The sequence below is a fragment of the Copadichromis virginalis genome, linkage group LG23, assembly GCF_057382275.1.
Source record: "Copadichromis virginalis isolate Kocher_CV1m ecotype Utaka linkage group LG23, C_Virginalis_male_GT1.1, whole genome shotgun sequence".
NCBI classification, from domain to species: Eukaryota; Metazoa; Chordata; class Actinopteri; order Cichliformes; family Cichlidae; genus Copadichromis; species Copadichromis virginalis.
This window is the reverse complement of record NC_140639.1, coordinates 7,143,558-7,166,686: the sequence shown is the minus strand read 5'-3', so window position 1 is coordinate 7,166,686 and position 23,129 is coordinate 7,143,558. Positions and strand designations below refer to the sequence as shown.

General features: G+C 39.1%; 1 protein-coding gene across 1 annotated transcript; it reads right to left on the bottom strand.

Moving 5' to 3' along the window:
- Positions 1-16,942: 16,942 nt before the first annotated feature.
- On the bottom strand, positions 16,943-20,082 carry LOC146680165 (uncharacterized). The gene is made up of 3 exons (XM_085449775.1): positions 19,930-20,082; positions 17,751-17,796; positions 16,943-17,577 (listed from the first exon to the last, which is right to left on the bottom strand). Exons 1-3 carry the CDS (start codon positions 20,080-20,082, stop codon positions 17,204-17,206), a joined length of 573 nt encoding a protein of 190 aa, XP_085305901.1. The 3' UTR covers positions 16,943-17,203.
- Between the last annotated feature and the right edge of the window lie 3,047 nt (positions 20,083-23,129).

Sequence of the window (23,129 nt, the reverse complement as noted above, 5' to 3'; positions counted from 1 at the left end):
CACTACAGAAGAAATGGAAATATCTCCCATTAATACAAGGCAACATTTACATCTGATGAGATTTTGGAAGCAGCTGAAATCTAAACGACACTTACTTTTTAGTTTGCAAGTCATGATGACTTTTGATGTGTCACTCAGTGCTGGAGCATCCTGTAGATAGATTAGTTATAAATATAAGTGAACGAACATATCAATGACAATTCATATATGGAAGACTTTCTATTACTGATATGAAGTGTTTCTTACCTGGTTCCATGAGGGTTTGAACAGAAAATAATGAAGGATGAAGCCCGCAGCCAGAGCCACAACTATCCCTGCCATGAAAGTCAGTGCACACTTAATCAAGCCATGTGAACCTCTGGGCTGAAGACTGTCTTCCATACAGTCTGTCTGGATTTTCACCTCCACTAGTTTATCCTGCTGTTCTGCCTGTTGTCTGTCCATATTGAGTGAAGTGTTTACTTGCTGTGTGCTGCTCTTAATATAGCCCATTTCTTCCCACGTACAGACAGTGAAAGTGGGAATCCCGAGCTCAATTCCCTCCCCATGCAATAAAAAGCAAATAGAAAGGGACAAGGGAATCCCTTTACACCCACGCATAAGAGCTGGTTTAATGATTACCCTTTTTCTTTTTCTGTTTTTGTTTACGGCAGTTTATTTTGGCTATCTGCCAAACTCTTTCAGGATCCAAAAAACATGAGGTTGACGTCTCCCTAGTGGAATGGGAAAACGAAAAAGCCAATGTTTTGTACTTGTTTAATTTGGAATTTTCCATTCTGTAAAACCAGAGGATGACATAAAAGATTAATGGGATTTTTAAAAATCTTTTTTTTGTGCACTGTTGGAAGTCAAAGTAAAAAAAAAAGTAATTATACAATTGTGTGTTATTTCTGAATTTAATACAGGTCTGCATTACAGGACCATATAAAGTGATATTGGAGTGCCTCACATCCAACAATACGAATGTACTGCATCTCCACTAGTAGTGTCAGTGTTAATGTGCGCTCAAATAGCATGTGGGAGTACAGACATTTAAGCAAGAAAAGATTAAAGGTGTAGCTACTTTGGCTAATTCATGTTCACAGTAAGCATCTGCTGATGTTACCCCCAATTCCACACCTGCTTGAAGCTGGAAAGGCATATAGGTCTGACTGTCTACAAATGGAAATAAATTTAGCCTTGTGGCACACGCTCTAGTTTTACTGTGTTGTGCTGTTGTGCGCATGTGATATGCAAGACTGGGAATGTTCTATGCTTTTATTATAGCCTATGCATATCAGTTTGTCTATATTTATAACCAAGATTAAGCTTAGATCGCCTCTTATGATCTGCTAATGAAGAGTTTACATACTTGTTATGAACAGATGTATTGCTATTGAGCTTCTGGGATGCCGTTATGTCCGGTTGTGAAATGATTAAATGGTGAAATGATCATTACTGGATATTTTGAATTTAATTGTGGAAAAACTGACTCACATCCCTACTGCAGCTTTGTAAAGACCTGTGAAGACCTGCAAAGACGGATGCAATTAGTTATTATCACCTGAAGACTGGGAAAGGAGACGATTGTGAAATGATCTCTGGTGGAGAAAATAAAGGAGATTATTGTGAAATGATAAAAGGGATATTAGTCAGATATTTAGCATTTAATTCTGGAAAACTTGACTTATATCCAGGTTGTATGTGGGAATAATTGTAAAGGCCTGTTTACTGTACATGCTCGATGCCAGTTTGGTATTTTTCTTGCACTTTGAAGCTCCTGTCTCCTCTGGTGTCTCCTATGACACTAGTCTAATATATGCACTGCATGTAGTGTGAATTATGTCACAGAATTAACGATTCAGTGAGATTGCACAATGACACTTGGCAGGAAGCATTTATTTCTTATACATGCACTGTCTTGTCTTTTGGCTTCACCTGTTTCACTCAAGTCCACATTTAAAAAAAAAAAAAAAAAAAGCTCGACTGAAACAAAGATAAACAAGAACACGAAAATGGTATTTCCATCTCTCTCTCAGTCTCAGTCTGTTTTAGGTTTTCTGTTTCACCTATTTACCAGGAAATTCCTCCAACAGAGAAACTGACTGCATTTACATCACATCGTGTTATTGTTCCACCCACGTGTACAAAGGGGTAGCTCTTGCATCAGCATTGTTTTATACCTTTTGGCCTTATTCCAACTAGTAAGGTTGGGTCACAAGCTTTAAGACTTGACTGAAGCTACAGACACACACACATGCATGCACGTACGCACACAGACAAGAACTCCTTGTTTGTCTGGCTGTTAATGCATCCCAGACTTCTGCACTTCCTTATCACATTTGTGTCTCCTCAGTTTCATTGACGATCAGATGAGAGGTTACGTCAGGTTTCACACAGCCTTTTACAGATTTCCTAAGTAAATCCTCAGGGGAAATTAGGCTGTATTCAAGTTTCAAAACACACAGTATAAAAATACAGCAGGCTGGTTACATATTATATATTACAAATATTCAATTCAATTCAATTTTATTTATATAGCGCCAAATCGCAACAAAAGTCACCTCAAGGCGCTTCATTCCCCTTTATTTTACGTGTGCCACTTTTCCATGAAATCTCATTCGTGTTACAACGTGCAGAATTTCAGTAACCAGAGAAAATGAAACTTGCTCCAGTCTATCAGACAGTGTGGTTAGACAGCTAACCAAACTGACATCATGCATTTCTGGTAACATGTGCCATAACCATGCCCGAAGCGAGCTGTAAGGTCACAGAGAAAAGTGTCACCTAGTTGTGTTTAGAGCTGTCACAGAGTAGCCTCCTGTGTGTAGGAGTTGTGAGAGCACATGGTTTGTGTGTGAAGCAGCATACCATTTGATGAGACAAAGCAATCTCCATTAACTCATTTCCCAAACTGCACATTCTCACTTCCTCTACTCATGTCGTAGTCCCTCCCACCGAAGATGTGAGAAGAGGAGGTGAAGAAGAGACACAAGGAGCAATTGTTGAAATTAAATATCCTTGTCTGGGAGCCATCAGCTTAAGCAGTGTCAGTTATATAATAACTACCTCTCTCCTCTGATTTCACGATGCATTTTAGGAAATGAAACATCTTTCAACATGATGTATTGAAAGTGGGTCATAGACACGAGAACAGAGGACAGGAGGAGTCACAGTTAAATAACAAAGGTGCTTTGTCACCATCCATAGGAAATATACAAAAGAGTAAAGGCGAATGGCTGACAACATGTTAAACATGCATACTGTGGGCTTTATGAAGTCTACTGCTGTGATAACAGGCCTGGGTTAGTTATCACTTTACAGAAATCACTGATTATGCTGCATGTTTTCAATAATTGCAGGCAGAGTAAAGATTTAAAATTTGGGGTAATCAATAGATAATAAGTGTCTTTGTTTTTGTGAAAATGAAAAGTTAGTTTGGAGCCTGCAACAGGGTTGTGGCAGCAGCATGATGCTGGAACCAAACATTCAGGTAAGGCTAGTAAACAGGAAAGTAGTAGCTGTAAGCGAGGCAAACCTGAAGCTGACCTGTGAGCATTTCTCATTGTGTGAGCTCACGGAATAATCTGACAAGGTGTGGTTGCACAATCCGGAGATCATATACTGTGGGCGTTGTAGGCGGTAAATGAGATTACGAAACTGAGGTGTCATATCCAGGGACCAGGAAGAAAACGAGAGGAAATTATACCCTAAAATAGAATGACAGACGATTAAAACAAGACTGGACTCCTCTGGAAGCATGAGACTGATCATGAGCATGATTCAAGTTGTGGTAATTTCAAGGTTTTTTCAGTTAAATGGCTGAGACCAGAACAGAAATGAATCACCATAAATGGAGCACAGGCCTCTTTACTTATTTTCAGTTTCAAACCACAAATATTTAGATCACATCTTAAAAGAAGCGATGTGAACAAGTTTGGGGGCATTTGCAATACATATGCATAATTCAACGATCACAAATAGCAAATGTTCATCTAGGAGTTAAGTTGGGGTGACATTTACACACAGGCTTGTGGAGAATCCTTTACCTTATGTTGCAAGCATACAAAACTACAGAAAGTTGTATGCATTTCCATCTGGGTCAGTCATGCTGCAAGGACAAGAAATTCTTTGCTGTCAAAGCAAAAATGAATGGACTGTTGAAATATTTGAAATGGGCCGGGCTTGCGGGGTTGGAAAAGAGTGTCTGCATAGTCTCATTGTTTGCACTATTGATAACAAGCACAGAAAGTGACAGGCTACAACTATTTACCCACAGTTTCTGCCAAACAAAGTGGTTGAGATTAATTGGCTTTCACTAAAATGAATTGGTTGGCATTCAAAGATAAATTACATTGTATGTTATGCTGAGTTCATAAGTTCTTATGACTATTTCATGACTCCCACCATGGCCGAGTCATAGAGAGTAGGGCAGATCATTTATTTATACAGTTACAGTTCATTTTCACTAAATTTCTGTTAAAGGTAGCTTGCTTACTTTATTTCTCCCCTCCAAAAAAGACCAAATCTGTATTTCACATTCTTACAATTCATAAGAAAATACAACATCGATTGTTAGCTGCTTATTGCATGTGTGTTCTAGAAATTTAAAACCCAGTTTAAAGACAAGAAGTCATTTTTGATGTTTTCAACTAGGCAGGTTTCACCACTGTACAGTACGCAAGGCATTAATGAGGCTATTGTGTGGCAGAAAATTATGAAACTCTTTTTCACAATAAATGTTCCAAGAATACTGTATCATTTGTCATGATCTGCACGCTTCATCAGCTAATTGTGATGAAACTACAAAGCCTTCCTGTTGCATTAACTCTGCAATACTGTTAATTCTGTTTCTGATCCCTGAAACCGCAGTGAGCTCTGCAGCAGAGCTGGCCCTCCTGGCATTCATCATAATGTTTGTTTAGAAACTGCACTTGAGGAATCATTCTTGAAATGTGGCTTGTGTCAACAGAGGCATTCATGGAGAAGCTGAATATGGCTTTTTACTGTACTAGTAAAAACTGAATGTATTAACACTAGAACTGCCAGCGGGGGTCATTTTGACCGCGTCCCACAACAACAGCAGCAGTGATTTCTTAAAGAAGTTGTTAATTTTCATCTATTTTTTTATTATGAATAAAATTTGACAAAAATACATATTTAAGATTAAATGTTAGGGGTTTCATTAGTTTAACAACTTACTTAGACTCATTCTTATACTCCATCTCACCCAATCCCTACCGTCTTAGTCTGTCACATCAATTGTCTGCATGTCCTTCACTGCTTCTATGAATCTTCTCTGTGGTCTTCCTATTTTCATTCCACCTTTCAGCTCCATAAACACCATCTTTTTCCACCTCAGCCTTGTCTGAGGTGGAGGTTGCAGAGGTTGAGGTCAAAGCAGGGTTAGCAAGTGCAATATCTCCAAATCATACATCATAGCAGGTGTCACTACCATCTTGCAAACCTTCCCTTTCACTCTTGCTGTCCTTTTGTGACAAATCACACCTCCGCCCATCTCCCCTCCAGTTCTAGTTTATCTCACACACACCAAAATTTTCTGTGTAACCAATAAACTCATTTTAGGAAAAGTCGTAAAACATGAGATGATAAAGTTTTATTTTAATAGAGTCGCATAATTTTTTAAATGCTGATGATCTGATGAATGTGGTTAACAGTCCATTTTCAAATGTTTTGGTCTGATATTTAAAATATGTTATGTTTTAAAACATATGATCAAAAACAATTAAACTAGTAAACTGTTAATAAAAAGTTAAATTAAACATAATAACCTTTTAAATATAATCGACCTTATTCCAGCTGAGGCTTTCTTGTGTCAGGCAAGATCTAAGTGCACCACAGTAATCCAGTCACCATGGAATAACCCAATGAATGACACAGATAGAAATGTATTGAGCTTTGATTCACAGTAAAAATAAACATACATATAAAAAAAAAATTAAAGAAATCATACAAAAGTATTTTTTGTATGATTTTACAGACAAAATTATTGGTCTGATAAAGATTTAGTTGAAAACTGGGCTTTCTGGAAGAGTTAGCAAACTTAGGTGAGAGGGGGAAACAGCAACAAAATCTAGGTAGGTGTAGGTAGGTTAAAGCAAAGATCTCAAAGTACATCAATGACTCAGAAGCACAGAACCTTTAAAAACATGTTTTTAAATTACATTCAGTAGTATATCAAAACCTGTTAACTACACTGAATTTCCTAATGTCAATGTTCATATTAAGTCATGAAGCACACAGGCACACAGGGATGTTTGTGGCTTCTTGACGTAACTGTTAAAAAAAAAAATCTGAGTAAATGGTTCACAACCAAAACTAACAGCAACTATTCAAAGGTCACTTAACCAAAGTGGCAACTTTTGACAATTTTTCTATTAGCATGCTACCTGTAGGGAAAACCTGTTATTAACTTGAAACCACCATGGAGTAATTGCTGACCACACAGGGATTTACCCTGTACCCTCTCTGAAGACCCAATTTTAGCCATACAGTCAACAAGGCTTTTTTTTTTAAGAGCGCTGTTTTGTAATGAATCTCTGACCTGAAGTGGACAGGGTAAAATGAGTAGTTCTTTTTTTTTTTTTTTTTTTCTTTTTTTAAATGACATCAGAAACAGCAGTATGCGACATTACGTGATGGCAGAGCTTCAGTTCATCCTTTGTCTTTTTTTTTTTTTTTTTTTTTTTTTTTTTTTTTAAATAAATAGGACAGGGGGAATGAATGAGAGAGAGAGGGGGAGAGAAAGAAAGAAAACCAAAGAGGAGAAGAGACGGTGAGAAGGGGGGGGAAGAGAGAGAAAAAAAAAAGAACTCCTGGGTCACCTGTATGGAGAAAAAAAAAAAAAAAAAAACAAACAAAAAAAAACAAACAGAGGAGACAGCAAACAACAAAGAGCAACATAATAATAGAGAAAACAAAGCACCATCACAATAAACTAGCTAGTCATAGATATCAATATTTACTAAATAATAAACGATATTGTGCAGCACGCAAGATAGACAGCGCACAGTGTGCTTTGAGGCAGCAGCCAAGAAAGCTTTAGTCCGTGTCTGTGAATACCCATGTGTGCATACCTGTGTGGATCAGCATGCTTGCATTCCAAAGGTTTCTCCATGTAATGATCTGCTAGGGAGTGTGGGGGGGCCACAGCCCCGTCCTCCAGGGTGTGAAGCGGGTATGGAGGAGATCAAAACTCCAGACATCCAGAGGCCCCCAGAACACAAGAGACCATGGAAGACCAACAGAGGGGCAGCCGCGCCACTGTCCCAGTAAGAGCTGAGGAGAGTCCCAGATGAGGGCTCGCCCAGCAGCCGCGGAGCAGAAGTCAGGGGGAGTTGCAGTGACGCGCCCGTGAGCTCCGCCGGCCCCCAGCTGCGCCTGAGTGACCGAGCCCTAGGCCGAGAGGCCGGGGGCACCCCACCTCCAAAGGGGCCCGAGCGAGCCCCAGGCCCCAGGCCCCGACAAGCGGCCGCCAAGGAGTGAGCCGGTGTGTACCATTCAGTCCATTTTCAAATGTTTTGGTCTGATATTTAAAATATGTTATGTTTTAAAACATATGATCAAAAACAATTAAACTAGTAAACTGTTAATAAAAAGTTAAATTAAACATAATAACCTTTTAAATATAATCGACCTTATTCCAGCTGAGGCTTTCTTGTGTCAGGCAAGATCTAAGTGCACCACAGTAATCCAGTCACCATGGAATAACCCAATGAATGACACAGATAGAAATGTATTGAGCTTTGATTCACAGTAAAAATAAACATACATATAAAAAAAAAATTAAAGAAATCATACAAAAGTATTTTTTGTATGATTTTACAGACAAAATTATTGGTCTGATAAAGATTTAGTTGAAAACTGGGCTTTCTGGAAGAGTTAGCAAACTTAGGTGAGAGGGGGAAACAGCAACAAAATCTAGGTAGGTGTAGGTAGGTTAAAGCAAAGATCTCAAAGTACATCAATGACTCAGAAGCACAGAACCTTTAAAAACATGTTTTTAAATTACATTCAGTAGTATATCAAAACCTGTTAACTACACTGAATTTCCTAATGTCAATGTTCATATTAAGTCATGAAGCACACAGGCACACAGGGATGTTTGTGGCTTCTTGACGTAACTGTTAAAAAAAAAAATCTGAGTAAATGGTTCACAACCAAAACTAACAGCAACTATTCAAAGGTCACTTAACCAAAGTGGCAACTTTTGACAATTTTTCTATTAGTATGCTACCTGTAGGGAAAACCTGTTGTTAACTTGAAACCACCATGGAGTAATTGCTGACCACACAGGGATTTACCCTGTACCCTCTCTGAAGACCCAATTTTAGCCATACAGTCAACAAGGCTTTTTTTTTAAGAGCGCTGTTTTGTAATGAATCTCTGACCTGAAGTGGACAGGGTAAAATGAGTAGTTCTACTGGAAACCTTTGACATTCTCATGTCCCTCTCTAACATTTGACCAAGGTGATATACCTGCCAAACTCATAAGGCTGCGACTTGTGGTTCACACTGCCTGTAAAGATTTGTTTGCTGCACACAGTTGCTGCAAAACAATGCAAGCAGATCTGTGCAACCACACTAAAGTACTTCAGGTTGCATGCTATATTACTAAAAGCTGGCATGTGAACAACAATTCTAGTAACATGCCAAGTGTAACGCTTACTTTTTTTGACATTTTAGATCACTGACACATGCACCAAGACTCCTCAACCAACACAGGCAGGGTTAGTAAGCAAGTACAAAGGATCCAAGTTGAATCATAATGAAATTCAGCCTAAAAGAATCACCAAAATCTTTGTTTTTTTCTCTGCACGAGTCATATGAATTCAAATGAGCCTCTCCCGTGGCCCTGCTCTGATGTACCTGCATGTAATCTGTTTTATTGAGGTTATAGATCACAGATGTCACACGCAAAAGAAGGCTTGCCCTTGGTCTTTGAACTCATCAGTTTTCACAGGCTTCTAACTGACAAAGTCTGGCATGCTACAAGTAAGTATGTAAAGATAAACCACTCAGTAATTGAAAATTAGGTGTTCTTTTGTTGTTTGTTGTTTGTTTTGTTAGAATTACATTTAATAAACAATAAAGTTCCTAAATCAAAGAGTTGCACTGATGGGTTTCATGGATTTACAACGGCAAGCGAAGCGCTTCTTTATAATGAAGGAGAAAGAAGGTGCTGTGTTGGCTGTATGTGACTTACAATGTAAAATGAATATGACACCTCTGGTATCAGGAGTATAATTAGATTGGAAGGTAAGCTGTCTAACCGACAAGTGTGACTTAATTTAGAAATGTAACTTAAATTCATATTTGTATTAATTACAGTGCTTCCATTGACGCCTTTAGCTTTTACTTGATGTCCCTAAAACTTTCTGTGGTCAGAGTTCAGTACCTGCAAATCTGTGGTGGCAGACCACAATGCTACCTGCAAGCCTCATGAAAGCAAACCTGCAGCTCAGTATGAGATTAAGAGCATATGTGCAGAATTTACCGGGGATAAAAATATGAAAAACAATTCTCTGAGTAGTCAAAGTGAAAAACAAAGAAAAAAAACTAACAACAACAAAAACGTTCTTTCTCACCCAAAGCGTCAAAGCTGTATTTTTGTCCCACACACTAATATGACATGCAGTATTTTGGAAAGGTTATAGACTGTGTTTTATCTGTGATCTCGTCTTCAGCAGACAAACAGGGCTTACTTTTTCTTTATACATATATGGTAAAGCTCAACAGCGCTATACGAATTGTTTTTTACCATCTTTGTGAGGATGATGACATTTCATCTGCGCTGCCTTTCGACCACTTTCCAATGCAAAGCGGTGTGTGTAAACCAATAACAGATTGGTTGACACTTTGAAGCATGTGTCAAAGAGCAGGTAGTTCTCGCTCACACAGAAAAAGAGGCAATTTTAGTTCACTTTTAACTCAGATATACTCCAGTTTTGTTTGTTTTTTTGATTACTTAATTACTTACATTTAGAGCACTCTATAAAAACAATGGATTATCTTACTGTACTCTATGTCGTCGGCCATTTTTAATTCATTGTACTGGATACTGGTTTATGTGGCTGGATGTCTTTCGCAGTCATCACAAACCTACTAAACTTTAATCTCACTGTGAAATGATTTACCTGAATGTTGTTTTATGATGTCAATTTATTGCAGTTGTGTTCAAAGGTTCATGTCAACCTGAAAACTAGAAATTAAGCATCCAGAACATGATGCAATAGTTCGCTACTTTAAAAGAGAGGTGAAAATAATGGAAACATCTTAGACTCCAATAAAGTGCAATTTCTTGAGCTTGTATGAGTTTAGAGTGACTTTAAGTAATGGGGGCTTTTTTTTTAAATTGCTAATAGCAACTGTCTTTAGAGATTTGTCAGAAAGGTGCGAATAACAAAAAAAAAGTTGTCAAACCTTGAGGTGGATGGATTTGCAGGCGACCATTTCACTTTCAATTTTTGTCAGCAAAGAGCATCCGAAGGCATAAATGGCAAAGACTCACCAATGCCAGAGAGCTAAAGCATAGAATTACAGATCCTGAGCCATTGACTTGTCCCATGGGCATTATTTAAGGAGGAGATGTTACACACAAAGAAACCCGTATGAGAGATTTCTGACAGCACAAAAGAGATGTGTTAGTCCTTTTTGAGGCTGTTGTACCATCGATGTTGTTACACTGACAAATGCACACAGTGCTGGAGAGGGGCACAACTGTTTAGCAGTTTAGCTGTGTGGTGAAGCATTCACTTTAGTGTAAACCTAATTTAAGATTCTTGCTTTTTGTATGACTTTTCATTGCATACCATTATTTGGCATTTGACCAGTGCTTTTGGAAATGCCCTTTGTTATTAAAGCTGTAATTATGTCAAACTATATGTTATATACTATATTCTATAATTATATGCAAATATAGTTGGATTTGATCCATGCATTCATGTTGTTTATGTCATATTATGGCCAACACAGCAGACTCATCAGACCGGGTAGTATTTTTTTCAAATCTTCTGTCCAATTTTTGTGAGTCCAAGCAAACTGGAGCCTCAGTTCCCATTCTTAGCTTGCAGGAGTGGTACCCAGTGTGCTCTTCTGCATATCTTGGTTGAGTTACTGTTGCCTTACGGTCCAGTTTGAAGGAGTATGGCCTCTCTTGTCTGACTTCTGTAAACAACAACAAGGCATTTTTGCCGAGATAAATACTGACTGAACTGGATTTTTTTTTCTGCTCTCTGTAATCCTGGAGATGGTTGTGTGGGAAAATCCCAGTAGCCGCAGTTTCTGAAATACTCAGTCCAGCCAGTCTGGCACCAACAACCATGTTATGCTCCATGCCTTCTTGCATTAACAAGAAGCTGAACATAATAAATAGTAGGTGTGTAAAATAACTAGCTGGAGTCATTCCTAAATGACTGCTGAGGTCCTACAATTAACTAAAAGGAATTTCCTTTTTCTGAAGCTTCATGAATCAGCACACATCCATAGAGTCAAACTAGCTAGTATTAACACAGCAGGCTGGTTATAGCATAACACAGTGGGGAATTCCACTTCTTGGTGCTTGTGACGTATGTGTTGCAACCTGTTGCTTGTCACGTGCATCCCTTTATGGACAAACGTTTATTAGCTTCTAACATTTTTTTCTCTAAACCATAAAACTAAAGTGGAATCCCCAGCCTCTAGCTCTGGACGTTTTTGGCCTTCTGCAAGTTGCTGAGTGCGGCTGTATCATTTGAGACAGCCATCCTCTTAAATGTGACGTAGCTCAGTTTGTCTTTCTACAGTAGCGACAAAACATCAAAGCTCTGCAAAACAAATATTATGACAGGTAATTCTCTAAAACTATGGTGAATGTTGTAAACAAGTCACTCACCATTTACAAGGATATGATGTACAGTGACTGTTTTCGTTTAGACATAAAAAAAAAATGGGTTTTAAATTAAGAAGTTATCACACTACATATCCAACTTCTATGTACAAACTTTAACAAAAAATAATAATAAGCAGGAGAAGTCCATTAAACACTGATAATGACATAATACATTTCTATTCATGCAAAAAGAATGAGAAAGGGTGGAAAGGTTTCTTTGTTGCAAGCACTTTTCATTTCATTGTGAGGAAATTCCCCAACTGAATGCTATTGGTGGTTGACAATACCTGTCTATCAGGTTTCCTAAGAACCATACAAACAGTGTCAGTTGATTTTAGTCTCTATAGTTTTGTTACTAATCAATTTGTGTGTTTCACTTCTGCATATCACAATGAATTTTGGTACTTTTCCCTGTTATATAATGGCATTGCCTTAACTTAAACAGACACACAAGTTGCTAACCTGCAGTTCAACCCTTCAAATTGTCTTTGCTTTGCTCAGAATCACCAGAATCTAGGTGATCCAGACTGGGCACAGATTCTGTATACTTTTACTCCACCTATGAGCGGTTTAATGTTTTTAAAGATAAAAAAAAAATACATATAATGCTATATTTCCATCTGCTGATTTAATCAGACATGACAAACTGACTGCAAATGGTGTTACATGAAGAATTTCAATTTCTCACACTTAGTTTCAGGCTAAAAATAACCTCAGAGACGCAATCGATGGTCCGACTGTTCATGTTTAAACTTGCTGCGGCTTCTTCTGATTTCCTAACAGCGTGATGAAAGGATTGAGTGATGAAATTTTCCACAAAAACATCTCGGAATGTTTCAAGTCTTTCAACTGCCGTATGTGATGGAAAGCCTATTGTTCTATTAATAGAAGAGACGGGAGCTAGTAATAGGAAAGCCAAGCTGAGAATTTCCGGACATTAAGCTGAGATGGAAAAAAATACTAATAATAATTAAAATCCAATTCAACCATTAAACTGTAATGTGCATGCACGGGGACTAGGGAGCACGTGTTAGAAAGTTGCTGAATAGACTCTTCTTGCCTGACCAGGTAAGACTTCCATTATGATAGTTTATGAGAAAGGGCTGTAATCCAGTTTAAGGAAGCGATTCCACTATTATTTCAATTTTATTTCAATGCTATGTGACTCCCTGGTACACATTACAAATGTGCGCTTTAATAAGGAAGTTGCATTAAACTTTTGTCAAAAAAAAAGTGTGCTCTTATATAATAAAAAAAAGATCATCGCTGATAGAAACAAATGATGTAGCCAGTCTGTCTGAGCTACAGTTTGAGCTTGTATGTGTTTCGCTCTAAGTAGTGACGCCATACTGAACATCTTTACAAATAAAATTGTAATCATAAGAGACAAAAATAACCACAGCCTCACCACAGCTATTGCTATTTGTATCCTCAAGCACAGCAACTGAGTGATGCTAATCTTTATTTAGACAGCTCTTTTGATCTCTCTAACCTAACTTCTATTATTACCTCATCCAGATGTTCTAACTAATAACGAACCAATTTCCAATCTTCCTTTATTGCAGAATTTCATCTGCAGAGGAGTGATTTATTGACAGAGCGTCGGGGGCAATCCAACCGGAAACAAGGCTTATGAAGGTTATTAATCATCTTTTTATGGCCTCTGACACATCTCCGTCTTTGCCCTGTTAGACCTTTTACTACAGAATGCACCATTAGTATTAAAGAAAACGTAATGCATTGTTTTAAATCATATTTATCTGATAGAGTTTAGTTTTTTCTTGTCGAGGAGAAGTCATGGAGTTCCCCAAGGTGCTGTGCACTTTTAACATTATACATGCTTCCCTATTAGGATACATAAGGGACTATTAGAATACATGGCATAAATTCCAATTTGTTTGCAGATGATATCCAGTTGTATTCATTCATGAGCCCACATGACAGGGTGGACTATTTCTTTTTAGCAGGTTGTTATAAATGCTCCTAGAAAAGTCTCCAGTTTTTCCACAACAAGATCAAGAGTACCAAAAGAGGATCACAGAGAGATATCTCTCTCATATAAGCTTCTCTTCGGTGCTTCCTGTTAAATAAGAACTGAATTTAAAAACCCTGCGACCGACTGGCGACCTGTCCAGGGTGTACCCCGCCTCTCGCCCTATGACAGGTGGGATAGGCTCCAGCACCCCCAGCGACCCTGAAAAGGATAAGCGGAAGCGTATGGATGGATGGATGGAATTTAAAAACCACTTTAAAGTCCGAAACGGGATTCCTCTTTGCAACATTTTATGCTGACAGAGCACAAAGGTCTCGGAGTGCAGGCTGGTGGTTCCCAGAGATTGTCAATGTAAAATAGGAGGCTCACTCAAATCTCACTTTCACTCTGATTATGAAATTAATATTTGAATTTTGTCACGGCTGGGGCAGCAGTCGTGTGGAGATGAGAAGGAGGATCCAAGTAGCAGACAGCGGCGGTGATGTGAGTGAGTTTATTTACAGTGCACAAAACATAACAAAAGCAAGGGCTGAACTAAAAATAAACCTAAACTGGGAGAAACTAAAAAAACAAACCTGAAAACATAAAGACACCGGAAGATACACGGAAATGGCACAGAGAGGGGAGGGCAGGGCAGGGCAGACAAACCGATGAAGAACACAGGCAGGCACACACTATAAATACAACCAAAGGAAACGAGACACAGAAGAGGGGAACACAGCTGAACCTAGTTAGAAACAAACCTTCAAAGTAAAACAGGAAACTCAGGGGCACGAACAGAGCACAGGGGGAAGACACAGGTAGGGATAATTAAAACAAGAGAACCAAACCCAAAGAACTAATATAAAATCAGAATAAACTAAAAAATAATAACAATAAACTCATAACGCTGGGTCACCGACCCAGGACCATGACAAATTTTGAAATTCTCCCAAGATTATCTTATTTATAGATGTTGCTCAGTTAGGCCTTGGACTTTAGTTACATTCATGCAACATATATGCTTCTGTTCTCTGTCAAGATGACACTTCTTCAACGATAGCATTCCAGTGTGTGATTTATTTCTGCTTTTACTGCACTGGCAGTGTCATCGAGATCACTGTTATGCTGAAATGCAGCCCAAAACAGCGACAGGCCTTCGTGGTGTCTTACAGATAGCTGTAGATGCTCACTGTTGTACCTCCTCCGTACATACTGATGATGATTGGACTTCTAATCAGACCTGTGTTCATACATCAGCCTTTTCTCGCCGTTTCTCTTCCTGACAAATGGCTTCTCAAAGACCACCCTTCACTGACTCCTTTTCTGATGAGGCTTCAGTAAATAGTAGATGGATCAGCTGAAGGTTCAGATGCATTTCTCAGGTCCTACATCAGGTCTTTGCTGGAATTTGTCCTATTTCTTAAGGACATGACTTTCAGATACTGTTTATTTGCTGTAGGCCATTTTTGTTTTTTAGGCCCACCACTTTTTCTTCTTTCCTCCACTTGTCAAGTTTCCTCAGTATTTTTTTAATGACACACAATATGCTGAAATATGCAAACTTTTCAGCTAATAGACCTCTAAGCTTAATGGGTTAAAGTGAGTTTGACACTCAAAGTGTAGAAAGTTCAGAAGTGTACATAAGTTGTGTCACATTAAGTCACTGGGTGACATGGAAAGGCTAGTTGTGCAATTCACTTTCACTTTTGGTTAAGCAAGGCTGAATTATCAGGTAATGATGATGAAACTGCTTACTCTCACAGGAGCCACATGTACACACAGAAAGGGAGGGGCAGAGCGAGAGTCGGAACGATCAAAACAAAGAAGTGAAGCTTATTGCAAAATGAATGGAAACTCTTTTTTTTATTAAAGTTTCATCCCAACATTTGAACTAGGCCAAACCTTACAGGAGGTAGAAACCCTGGATTAAGTATGCATTGTTAAATCATGCAGCAGAAAATCCAGCTAAAACAAGAAGCCTCCTTTAGCTCAGTTTGCAATCATTCAAAGTATCACCAGTACCAGATCATTTGAAAACAAAAATGTAAACACAGTTTTTTTTTCAGCCTGCATAAAATGTTTTATTTAAAAAAATCAAACCATCCAGTGTAAGCAAAAATGACACGGAATGTGACATTGCTTAAAACATTGTACGAGATGTTTTACAGTGTGCCAAACAATCATGAAATGTGGCTTCTTATTTTAAATATAATAGCTTAACTAATACACCACAATATGATGAACTTCAGTCAACACTTGGTCTGTGCTTTATGCATAATTTAAACACACACACACGCGCACACACGCACACACACAAATCCAAGGACTGTGCACACTGCAAGTGCATATACAATCAAAAAGTCCCATTACATTCATCTCCTCTCTGGTCTTTACTCTGAGAGGTCTGTGTGCCAGTGTAACTGCAGCATCATTTAGCCTGATAAGTAATAATCCATCACCACAAGCACAGAGTAGATTAGACAATGTCTAACAGCATGTAGGCAAAAAAGAGCCGCAAAAAAGGCTCTCCTGCATGTTTCTGCTGTAGTCGTGCTGGTATTATGACAGAAAATCCAACATAGAAATGTGTGAGGAATGTTTTTTTTGGCACACAGAAAGTTCACAGACTCAGATCGGAGCTACACAGGAGACAAATGCACCATAACAAATACATTCATTTGGTACAACAAACATTTATGTAAAAAATAATAATAATAACAACAACAACAATCTTCTATATATGAGTAAGCTGAATAACTTTGGTTTTGGATGCTGAAAAAGTCACTTTTTGGCACCAGGAAATGGAGATAAGCACGAGGAGTTTAAAAGGAAAAAGGAAAAACAATCAGTATTCGGTTCGTTTTCTGAATCAAACCATCAATGGTAAAAAATAAAAATTAATAAATAAATGGAGGATAAATCAATAAGAAAAATAACAGTCAGTTACAGCCTCAATCCGAATGGTTTAAGAATGGGAATCAGTGTGGTCTTTGTGCATAAAAAAATATGCTTATTCAAGAAGTCAAATACACTGTCTTTCTTTTTTTTTTTTTGTTCTTTTCTTTTCTTTTTTTTTTTAGCTATTTTGTGTTAAAGAAAACAGATTGTGTCACCACCAAAATCCACCAAGTTGCTCGTGCCCAGGGCTGCGCGCACACTGTAGAGATTTCACTGCAACCCTGGCTGAGGTGATTAAAGAAAACAAAAAGAGACTCTGTCAACACAACTCGTGTCATCAGCGTGAATCAGGCTTAGTGTGTCTGCTGTCACTTGGCAGATGAGCACAGCTCAGTGTCGAGTTTTCTTTTCATGCCAGCCAGTTCTGGGTTTGGTCTCCTGAAGGCACGTCTTGGCCCTCATCAGAATTCACACCTTTTTCCCAGCAGATAGCTTAGGCCCACGGTCACATTCAAGACCTTGAAACCATCTATTTGGTTCAAGTCCAGACTAGACTTCGTGTTTGCCCTGAGATAAACTACGCTCTGGTGCCCCCTGCAGACATCTAACACATCTGAAACAGTCAGTGTGACGTTACTGACAACAGTATCATCCATCTTCAGCTGCAGTATCCCTGTGGTCACCATCCCATTTGTCAACGACTTGTAGCACACATCCATATACCAAATGTAGGGCCCCTTGCATGTGATGTCGATCTTATTTTTATCCGTATTTACATCCATTTTGTACTTGCTTGCAATTTCCTTAAACTTCAGTGTCATATTTCCTAGGGGGACTGAAAAATGAAAATACAATGTGAGACAAAGAGAGCAGCATGTTTTTTGGTTTTGGTTTTTGTTTTTTAAGGTGAAAGCACGCTTTTTACTTGATATGACTTTCTGTAGTCTTTTTCAGTATCTCTGTGGGTGGGAAGATCAGAGCAGAAACTAAAGGTTTTATTTTTCTCACCTGTTAAAGGTTCAAACTCTATGTGCACAATCGTGTCAGTTGACGTCTGCTGAGGAAAGAAAAAACGCAAAGATTAGAGGCTTATTGGGTTTCTAGATTTTCTTCGTTGCTCTTATTGCCCTCTGTGTGTTTTGTTTTGTTTTTTTCTTTGTAAAGGTCACACAGCTCTGTTTTGCAATTTCTTGATGTTTCACTCTGGGAAGCACAAACTTGCTTGATACAGCGGTTAAGTGATGCGGTGTGAAAATAGACAGGCTGACAGAAACTAGGGAAAGTCTCACAGCAGCTTGATTAAAAACAGTAGTGAGAGTAGCATCTCAAGAATAAACAAGATGTCCTAAAAGTAGAACAAATGTTAGTCACTAATACAATCATCATTATACAGTAACCGTGCAGCTATTTCTATGCAGATTGTCAGTCATCCGGGTCAAAGAATATGGAGAGCCTCAAAAAGTGCGCCTATTCAGGTTGTCTCTCGGTTTAGCTTCGTCTTTTTTCCTTTTTTTGTGTCACTAATAAAGCTGTTTTCTCAAGCAAATCTCTGAAAGCCTTATGTTACTGTAGAATTTAAAATTAAAACTGAAAATCAAAAGTTAAACGCGGATCTTTAAGACACTACGCTACATCCAGATGAACAGAATCAACTTTTTGGGATTTCCTGGATGACTATTCACGCCCCAAGGCATCGCTGTGATAACAAGCAACAGCACCTACTACTAGTACTACTACTACTGCACCAAATCAATCCACCTCTAATTCAATAATCTGGAATTTTGATAGCCCTGCGATACACTGGCGACCTGTCCAGGGCGTGCCCCGCCTCTCGCCCTATGACAGCTGCGATAGACTCCAGACACCCGAGACGCTGAATTGGACAAGCGGGAAAAATGGATGGATGGAATAGTAACACGCATCTCTCTCAAAGAGGAGAGCCGCAGACGCTTAAAATATAGCATCCACCTTATCGAGTTGAAACAGCATGACTTGATGCAGAGCCACGTGAAACATTAGGTTACTTACTTTACACGTTTTATCAGCACATTTGAACACAACTTTTCTCTGTTTTAGCTAGTTCGATCAACTTTATGAAAAAAAAAAACCCCAGTCAGAGATAAGAGGTGCCACGACGGCGGTTATCAGGCTTTCTGATTCAGCCTCTGCTGTGCATAAAGGGGGCGTCTGATGCGTCATTTCACTCTTCTTCCGTTCAAAATTGACGGAACGAGTTCCGCCTACTTAAGTAGGAGATTTGGTCAAATGATGTGATCAAAAAGAAAGAAATATTATTAGGCTTTTTTGTTTTTGTTTGTTTGTTTGCTTTAGCGGCAAAATGTGCCGAAAATAAGGGATCGATCATGCAGAAAATCGCTCTGGTGAACTGATGAGCTCATATATCTGCTGTTATCGCCCGCCACCGCTTAGTTTAATGTGACAGCTGCACATAAGGGTGAGAAGTGTTAGACCCGATGCATTTGAACATCACAGGGCATCTGTGTTCTCAGATGTCACGCTGTAGTGTACTTTAAATAAAGATAAGCGGAAAGCGCTTCAGTTTTGCGGGCAGATCAAAGACAAATTAATATTATCGGGTACAAATAGCCTAAAAAAATAGTCTGAGCACTTTTCTAATCTGTGCTGTACCACCTGCATTTCCAGCTGTGATTACCTAATGCAACCAGTTACGTTCGCAAAGTTTCCTTTATCCGCGCAAGTTATCTTAAATAATCTCGCTCCGTATAGTTCACTCAGACACAAAGGGAAACTTAAGATAGCAGCAGGAGCTTTTATAGTAACTTTCCAAGCCTGATAGGACATTTTAGTTGTAACTCTTATATTTTAATCGTAATTTGACAGTTTGTTTCTGCAGTCTCCTTTCCCTTCTGAGAACATGCAGTCCCCACACTATTTTAAGAGATATTAATCATATTGAAATAACAATAGTGTAATAATAGTATCAAGCTTTCAAAAAGAGTTCCAGAGCTAGAAAACGTCTGGATGAACAGAGCTGCTTATAATATTAACTTTAAGTTGATAGATAAATGTGCATTAAGGAGTTTTACTCGGTATTGAACTGCAGGTGTTTAAAAAAATCATCCAAAATGTTCTTAAAGACAAACCAAGTGTGCGCATCCTTGCCCACGAGCTCTCCACTTAACCTCTCCACTCACAGCGTACTCACATCCTTCGGGAAGTCCAAGTAAAGGAAAAGAGTGGCTATCAGGCAGGCGGCCACGACCACGTTCTGCACGGCGACCACCACCGCGAGTGTCCCTGTGCGCTTTCTCCGGTGGATCACACGACCTCTCTCAGCATCCATCATCCCCTGTTCCATCAGTGCTCTGAGCTCCCTGCAGGAGCTCAGCGAGGCTTTAAACGCGAGTGGGCAAGTGCAAAGGAGGGGAGTGACTGGAAGGAAATCGCTCACGGTCTTAACTTTATTGTGTCTGAGATCGTGTGGGTGGGGGGGTTGCAGCGCGCTCGTGCCATGTACACGCTGGGGATAGACGCACACGCGCACACGCTCACAAAGTGAGAGAGAAGCAGGAGCGAAACCAGCGCACCGTGAGCTGATTGGCTGTCAGTGTGCCGATTTGCGCCAAGACGCTTGCGATCTTCTAACACAAAACGAGCCGAGTGAATCCTCCCACATTGTGTGCGCTTCAATCAATGTTCCCATAATATTCATCAGGGGGTTCTGAGAGATTTGAGCATGCTGAGGAAGAAAGAAAAAACATTGTTTCTGGGAAACGAGAGATGCAGTAATCTGGTGTCAGTGATAACACACCTGATTAAACTAAATAAAGTAAAAAGATATTTTATTCAGCGTCTGTTTCGGGTCTCCCAGACTTAACTAATGAGCAGAGAAATGATAGAAACGGCTGCTGCCACCTCTCAGTTCACTTTAAATCTAGTTTATTGCTCTACATGTGAGCAGACAATGGATGATGAAGCTAACAAAGTTTTTAACAGTTTTTTTGTTTTTTGTTATTTTGGGCAAAAGTGTGGGTTTTACTTTGAAATTGACGGAGACACGTGTGTGCCTACCCTACCAAATTTGCAAATTTATCTTTGCAAGTCCTACATTTTTACAAATTATTCCACAAATATTACGATTATTATTATTTTTCTAACTAACCCTGGTCTGCACTGGTCTGCCTTTGCTGTGTCTGACGTGCGTGTAATTTCCAATATCGTCCTGAAAAAGTAAAGATTTGATGATGGCCTTATTAAAAAAATAAAACAATGAACAATGCTATTTTTGGTGTATTTAGTATTGTCCATCTCTCTGAGGCCTATATGATCGAGCACTATTTGAAACACCGAAAGCAGACGAACTGTCTCAATTAGGTTAAATTAGAAGCGGCAACAGTTTGGGGTATTCAGAAAAGTGGTGTGGACGGAGATCCTCAGCATCCTTATTACTGACTTTTGAGATCCACATTAAAGAATTGAATAATAAACGGACTGGTTATTATATAGCGCTTTTCTATTCTCCTCGAGCATTCAAAGTGCTTTATTACAGCATTTAATAAAATTCACACACGCACCTTTTGCAACATCTAAGCGCTTTTTATCTAACATTCAAAAATATGAATGCATCACAGAGCAACTTGGGGTTCAGTATATGGCCCATGGATACTTTGGGATGCAGATTGGAGCAGTCAGGGATCGAACCGCCAACCTGCTAATAAGAAAATAACAAACTATCTCCCATCACCCTCCCCGAATGAGAAGACTGATGAAGAAGCTGCTGAACTTGGCATAAAGATTGAGAGAAATGGGAAACAGCTTGGTGGCGGCGGCGGTTGGCGTGTGTGCGTGCCTTGGCCTCTACAGTGAGGGTATCTTGTAGCTCTTTAGTGCTGTGGGGGACATTTTGCTGAGATGGTTTAGAGTTCAATAGTCTACCAAGAAGTAAAGTTATTCTTAATTAATACAAAATCTTTACCTTAATACTGTCATTAGCGTTTCCTTCTTGATTGGTGTTGGTTTCAGTGACAATAACAATGGCCTTATTTGTAGAGCACAGCTTTCATGAAAAGGATGTGAATCATATGCCATGGCATTTACTAAACTGATCACTAGCAGTTGTTAGAGCGGTAACTTTCTCGCCATATATTTGGATGAATGATGTTGAATCAGTTTCGCACAGATGCATGAACAGTTTCTGAAACACAATAAATGTGTCAAAGCGGGACAACAGTCTATATTGGTTTGCCCTTTGTCACTCTTCTTTAACTTTTTAAGTCTATAAACACTAGGCTCTGCACTTTTTCTATTTAAAATGGCAGGAAGTTTGAAAGCACATTGTTTAATTCCACTCCTACAGTGAAAGCAGCCACATCCTCTTCCTCGTTCAGCTGACCCTGTCAGGGGTCGCAAGAAGAGATCATCTGCCTCCACCTCAACCTGTCCGCAGCATCCTCTTCTGTCACTCCAACACTCTACGTGTCCTGCTTCACTACATCCATAAATCTTCTTTTGGAAATCTCATTCATTGTGATCCACATGTTTGATTATTGCCAGGATTTTACACCAGATGGCCTTTTTCTTGATGCAACCCTTCCCATTTATCTGGGATTGGGACTGGCATTAGGGGTAACTGGCTTGTGACCGCTCCAGTTGCTGGGTTAAAGCAGTGTGCAGCAGTTATTTTAAAAGAATGCACCCCTACAAACTGAAACTATTATTGTGGTGTTGAAGTCTTAAAATAGCATATACCCTTTCACTGAGAAGGATTTTTTTTTGTTATGTTGAATTGATCTAAATCAATGACAGAAATGCTATTATTCCCATTCTCAGGCTGCTCTGGGGTCATTTTAATCCAGAAAGTCACTAAGCACAGCCAGTGGATTTATCATCTTGGGACAACCACTCAACCTGTTTCTGTGTTTTCAGCCTTAGCACTAAGTTAATCTGACAGCCAGTGATTGTCACACATTTACAAGAGCGGCATTGATCAGCTCAACAAACTCTAAACTTCAAATGGCAAAATATTCTGACGAGAACACAAACTACTTAAAATGTAAAAAGAAAAATCAATGAATTCTTCTTTGCACTAAAAGTACACATCGACTTTTATGTGAAGCTTGAAGATGAGTCAAAATGCAGCGCATTTACTTCAATGTATGTCGATTTACCGCAAACTAGCCAGTGCGCAGTGTGCCTGGAGACCCCAAAGGTTTGGAGCCTACTTGATAGCCCACCACCTCATCATGTTGCTGTTACTGTTGTTTCCCCACAAAGTCATTCGTTTAGTTTGACTTCAAACTGTTGTGGTTTCCTTGCAAAATATCCTATGTCGCTAACCTCGCTGCCTCATTCAAAGAGTAATGTACAGTGTGCTTGTGGTACTTACAGTGACTCAGCTCTCACACT